The sequence below is a fragment of the Microtus ochrogaster genome, chromosome 2, assembly GCF_000317375.1.
Source record: "Microtus ochrogaster isolate Prairie Vole_2 chromosome 2, MicOch1.0, whole genome shotgun sequence".
Lineage (NCBI taxonomy): Eukaryota > Metazoa > Chordata > Mammalia > Rodentia > Cricetidae > Microtus > Microtus ochrogaster.
Window position 1 is genome coordinate 46013996 of NC_022010.1, and position 5723 is coordinate 46019718.

The 5723-nt window shown below is 41.1% G+C and overlaps 1 protein-coding gene across 1 annotated transcript in view; it reads left to right on the forward strand.

The window, feature by feature from the left end:
* The window catches only part of LOC101987459 (soma ferritin-like), a gene marked incomplete at its 5' end in the record, with an annotated part of 24945 nt that overhangs the window by 17314 nt on the left and 1908 nt on the right, over positions 1–5723 (forward strand). Inside the window, one exon of the mRNA XM_026787552.1 lies at positions 5016–5159. Coding sequence (XP_026643353.1) covers positions 5016–5159 — 144 coding nt within the window. The remainder of the gene's footprint in view (positions 1–5015; positions 5160–5723) is intronic.

Sequence of the window (5723 nt, forward strand, 5' to 3'; positions counted from 1 at the left end):
GTTTCTCTTTAATAATGCTAATAGCATTAATAAAGACAGATTAGAGTTGTTTTCACACTAACCCCGTCTCTATCTTTAAATTCAGTCTCCCTTCTGCACGAAACTACACACTTTGCTTATTTTTCTGCTGTTTGTTGTTCTTTCTGTCTGGGGAGCTGGATGAGAACATGAGCAGCAATTGTGACACAGCCTTAATGATACCCTGCCCTGATACTTCTTCCTTCTCACGAATTAGATCATTGCTTCTAAACTTGGCCTCACTCAAGCTGTGAAGACACAGTCAGGATGCAGCCGGATTCTTCACCTGACCACAACCCAAATAGCCACCAGGACTGTTCTTGCTAGAATTCACGTCTCAGTCTGAAGTATCATACCAGGCTTCTACTGTCTGTCTCTCTCTTGGCATGCTTGTCTTTCACTCCCCAACAGAATGTCTCATTGAGTTCTGCTCATTGCATTCTCGTGCTCTCCAAATGCTTACGGATTCCTATGGCAAATCCGTTCTAAAGGCCTCTGGACTACATAGTCGGGTTTATCTCAGCAACTGTTCTACACTTAGTACCAGCTTTCTGGATAAGTTTCTTTTCTCATTAGAGAGACAAAATGCCTCATGAATGCAAATTAAGGAAGAGAGTCTTTTGCCTTGTGCTTTAAGAAGATATAGTCCATCATGGCAGAGATGTCAGCGCAGTAGGCTCTTGAGGCAATTGGTTATAAACATAATAAAAAATATGAAAAAGCTCAATTAATATAAAATGTCATCAATGTGGATTTGTTAGAAAAAAGGGGATGGGAAAAGGCAAACGCCTAAATAACATCTTCCCCACAAGGTTTAATATCACATTCCTGTAGCAGTCAGCATGTCAGTCCTTGCCAGTGACATTCACACGAGCCGACCATCACCTCCATCATCCTGCTCCTCACACCTGAACCAATCCTGCACAGCCGTTCAATCATAGGATGCCATTGGTGGCATTGGTTCTGCAGTTTTTGTTTTCATTTTTTTCCAGTGTTTGTGTCAAACTATGCTGGAATCAAACCAGACACATACTCACCAAAAACAGTGACAACATGTTTTTTCTCATCAAACACTGCACATTAGTTCCTCGGCAGAGAAGGAACTGACTGTAGCCATCCAGGGAAACTGATCTCAACAAAGATTGTCCACATCACAGACTAGCATAGGAGGGTGGGTTTAAGGGTTTGTTCTATTTTCTGTTGCTGTGATTGTTAGTTTTGGTAGTAATGACATTAGTGGTGGTGGCAGTGTGTGTGTGTGTGTGTATGTGTTTGTACAAATAAACAATGAAAAATTCATGTGATGATATGATGTCTATCTCGTTGTGATAAGTATTTACCAGTGTACGTGCTAATAATATAGACATTTTAGTCTGATTAGTGAGATCATAATTCCCTTCTCTTGGGGTAAGATTAGGTTGCTTTTCAATGGGTGAAAGTCACATTTTTCACTAGGATGTACACTTTGGGGTACCACAAAAAGCATTTGCCAAATTAAAGTGCAGGTATGGTTACCATAGTTATGATAGAGACATGTTGTCAATGCTATTTGTGTCTCCAGAAAGTGGTTAAAGTCCTATTGAACTCTATTCCCTGATCATCTTCTTTTCTATGACTATTTAAGCATTTGCATGTGTATCCAATATAATGTGATGTAACAATGCCTCCTCATATTTCACTGATCCTATAATAGGCGTCATTTGTACTTTCCTAAGAAGACATTAGGCTATATATAGTCAGTGATCTCTTAGTCAATCACAGACTGTTCATTTTTAAAACTATAATTTCATATATTTTATGATAATTATACATAATAAATATATTTCAGGTTGTAGGGGTTGATTTAGAAAAAAATAGCTGTACCTGAAAGCCTACAGAACATCTGTCATACTTTATTACAGCAAAATTACTATAAAGGCTATAAAAATATGTAAAGCAAAAAAGGAACCACTGAATTTCTTTAAAAATGGATAAATAGCAATATAAGCAGCATTCCTTAGAATGATGGCTGTTCTGGGTTGTCTACTGGGGTGTTTCTGGAATGCCAGAAATGGAGGACATACCTGTGATCTTGAGGCAGGAAGACACACCTTTAATCTGGGCCACACCTTCAACTGGAAGCCTATGGAAGGACGATGGAAGGGAGGTTTCCTTCTTTGGCTGGTTGGCCTTGAATTGGAGCCTACTTCTTTGAATTTCAGCACGTACAGAAGACCAGCTGAAACACCCAGCCTCATGGCGCCGAGAAACCACTCGATTTTTGGACCTTCCGTTCACAGCTAGCCATTGCTGGACTACAGCCTATAAGTCAGTCCAATAGATTCCCTTTCTATAGAGAGAGGAAATTACTTCCTTAAGTTCTGTGCCTCTAGAGAACCCTGCCTAAACCACTTAGTAATATCTAGCCACAGGATAAAGCTAGTATTCCTTCATATGTGTGCATAAAGTTTATATGACTATAAATACATATATTCAGTTATGTCTTGTCCCAGAAGGAACAGTAGAATCATGCCACTTCTGTGTGGAGGTATCATTACAGTATCTTAGAATCCTGCAAAGATAGCCAACTGATCATAAAAGTCTTGCTAAACTAAAATCTACAGCCTGTCGACTCATTCACATAGAAACTGCATCATACAGAGAGTAACAAACCAAACGTTTTATCAATAGCCCTTATTACTCATACAGTATTCTGATCTTCTGAAAAATTTCATGAACTGGGGAAGGAGGAGTTGGGTCATGTTTTCCTCAGCTGTGAGCAGAACCAGTACACAATATTTACAGCTTCCATGTTCCTTCCCCTTGGCCTGCTCTGACCTGCAGAGTCCAGCATCCCCAAATGTTTTAGTATTTCTGCTTCCCAGGGACTCTGCCATGGAGGTCCTGACAGTTTAGACATGTCAAGGTAACACAGTGACCTCTGGAGAATCTTCCTTTCTCCTCCTACTCAAAGATCACCAGCAGCATGGCTTCTAACTTACAGAATTTCATTAGGGTCTTTTGGGGAATATTCTTGAAACCCTTCTTCTCAAGGTGTATCCCTTGATGGGGAGCATCTGGCAGCAGCTCGGAGATGCAGTGTATCAGGCTCCACCCATCACAGTTCTGTAGTTGAACCTAAGTCCCAGGTGATTCCTAGGTAAACTATCGTTTGAGAGGCACTGTCTTAAACTCTCTCTCTTTCCAAAATGGAGGCATTAATTCAATGGGGGCCAAAAACAGTGTTGCATCAGGAAACAAAAGATACAAGTAAAGTGACATTTTTATAGTCTTCCTTAAGATATTTGTGTGTGAAACTCTGCCCAGCTTTGAAAGCTTAGCTCCTTCACTGACTCATCCTCCCTCACGAAAGTGCTCACCCCTCATGACCTCCCAGAGATAGACTTTTGGACACATGCAATTTCCACTTGTATTCATGCAGACATAACTTAGGTCCAAGTAGAGATCCACCAGACGTATGGAACATTTGGCCTTTTACGTACATAAAAAATACACTGTTATTAATCAGTGCTGGTTCAACATACTACCTAAAAGTAGCTCATTATGGATCATAGGAATGGTGAATCAAGTACAACAGTCCCTGGCCTCAGAAGGTAATAGATAATGAAGAAGTCGGCATCAGGCCAGGCAGGAACTTCAGAGAGATGGAGTACGAAGGAATTCAACAGAGAAATTGGGAAACTACGGCCTCATCTGGTACCTGCAGCTGTTCTCGGGAAGATCGCCTCCTTTCTGATTCCACTTCTCTGCCTTCCCTAGCAAGACAGATTTAGAATGCATATTTTTTTCAGAGACTCTGCCCTACTCTTCCTAGCTGACACGCTTTTGCTTTTTCAGAACCCTGCCTTATCCCATGCTAAGCTCAGCCGTGTGAAGCCTGCTGAGGTCTTATGCACAAAGTTTGGGGTGGTAGGGTAGATTCTCTGTGGAGCCAGCACGCTGAGCCATCATAGTTCTGAGGGAGAGGGATGAGCAAAGGCAATGAATCCCTTGTGACAATGCACCACTCTCCCAGGGCATATCAGCCTTCTCTAATCATATTTAGAAAGATTAGCCAGAACACTGAACGCGGAGATAACTAGAGTAATTCCCCCCTCCACAGGTCTTCTTTGAACAGAGTTGGTCTTCCATTCAGAAACACTGCCTTTGTTGGTGGGTCGGTTACTATTAGTTACAGCTGGAAGAAAATTCACCTTGTCATTAGAAGTGGGCTGACCTATCAGATTTAAGAAGCACTCCACAGCAGTGGGAAGCTCATTGTTTGGCTTAATTTCCCTAGTGCTGAGATGTACTTCTGCAACCCTTTTTCTAAAGAATGTGTAGATGCCTTAAACCAAGCTGTGGCTTACCACCTGCATATCTCCTGTGTGTATTTAGGAATGGTTAGTATGGACTGTTGAATGCCTATGTGGGAGGATTCTGCTCTGTTATGGGTGACAATGGATTTGTTATCATTTAGAAATATTCCTAGGTATATTTGCAATTTGATACTAGGTAAAATGGCAGCTCAGTTGGTTATGGTATGGATGTCTGTTGATTTAGAACTGTAATCGGAAATCATGGGTTAGGATGAAGAGAATACAACCTTTGGAGTAGGTCCCCAGAATTAAATGGGCATCAAACAGTTGTGTGAGGCAGAATTAATATGTTTTACCACTATGTGATTATTGGTATATTTTTTAATGTAGACATGTTGGGATTAATGAATCTTTCACTGCATTCTGTCACTAATCTAAGAATTAATGAACAAGAGTGCTAGAAACAAGATTTAAACTTCTCCCATCCCCTTGCCGGGTGATGGTGGCGCACGCCTTTAATCCCAGCACTCGGGAGGCAGAGGCAGGCGGATCTCTGTAAGTTTGAGACCAGCCTGGTCTACAAGAGCTAGTTCCAGGAAAGGCTCCAAAACCACAGAGAAACTCTATCTCAAAAAACCACAAAAAAAAAAAAAACACTTCTCCCATCCCCAATATTCTCATAGTTTACCTCTGTTCTAGGCCTACAGCTTTGTGGTTGATAAGAAAATGCCCCCTTTTGCCCGGTTCTTTGAAAGTCAGGCTGAAGCAAGGAGGGAAGTTGCAGATCAATTCCTAAAACGTCTATGGAAACGTAAGGGTAAGATCTGTCCTCCAATTCATAAGGTAACTATAATTTTACTGCGATCATCTCTCCAGGGCCTTGTCTAGGCCATGGAAATAATTGATTGCTATCTCGTTTATTAGTTTATTCATGTTCTTAGATGTTCTTCTCTGTGACAGAACTCTAGGGTAAGCATGTGTCAATACCTTTGGGTGTAAAACTTAGTCACTGAATGCTTGTTTAGCTTTTCTCAATGAAGTACACAAAGAATTGTCTCTGCACCAGCAAACACCACCTGAGAATCCTGAGAAATGCAAATGCACAGACCTCAGCCCAGGCCCAAGTTATCTGTGAATGGGACCTCGGAGTTGTATCTTAATACGTTCCTCATTCTGCCTTAACTTGATCCAAATGTTCCATAGACTGAGAAGCAGTATCCTCACAACGTCTTTATAAGCCCATTAATATCCTCTTTCCTATCACTGGTTGATCCACAGGTTCAGGTTTCATGTCTCTTTTCAGTGCCGTACTCCATCTCATTTCTCAGGAAAGACACTCAAAAGAAATAGTCTGAAACTCAGGGACATTACTTCCCTGATTATCTAAAACGTTACTGTTTTTTTTTT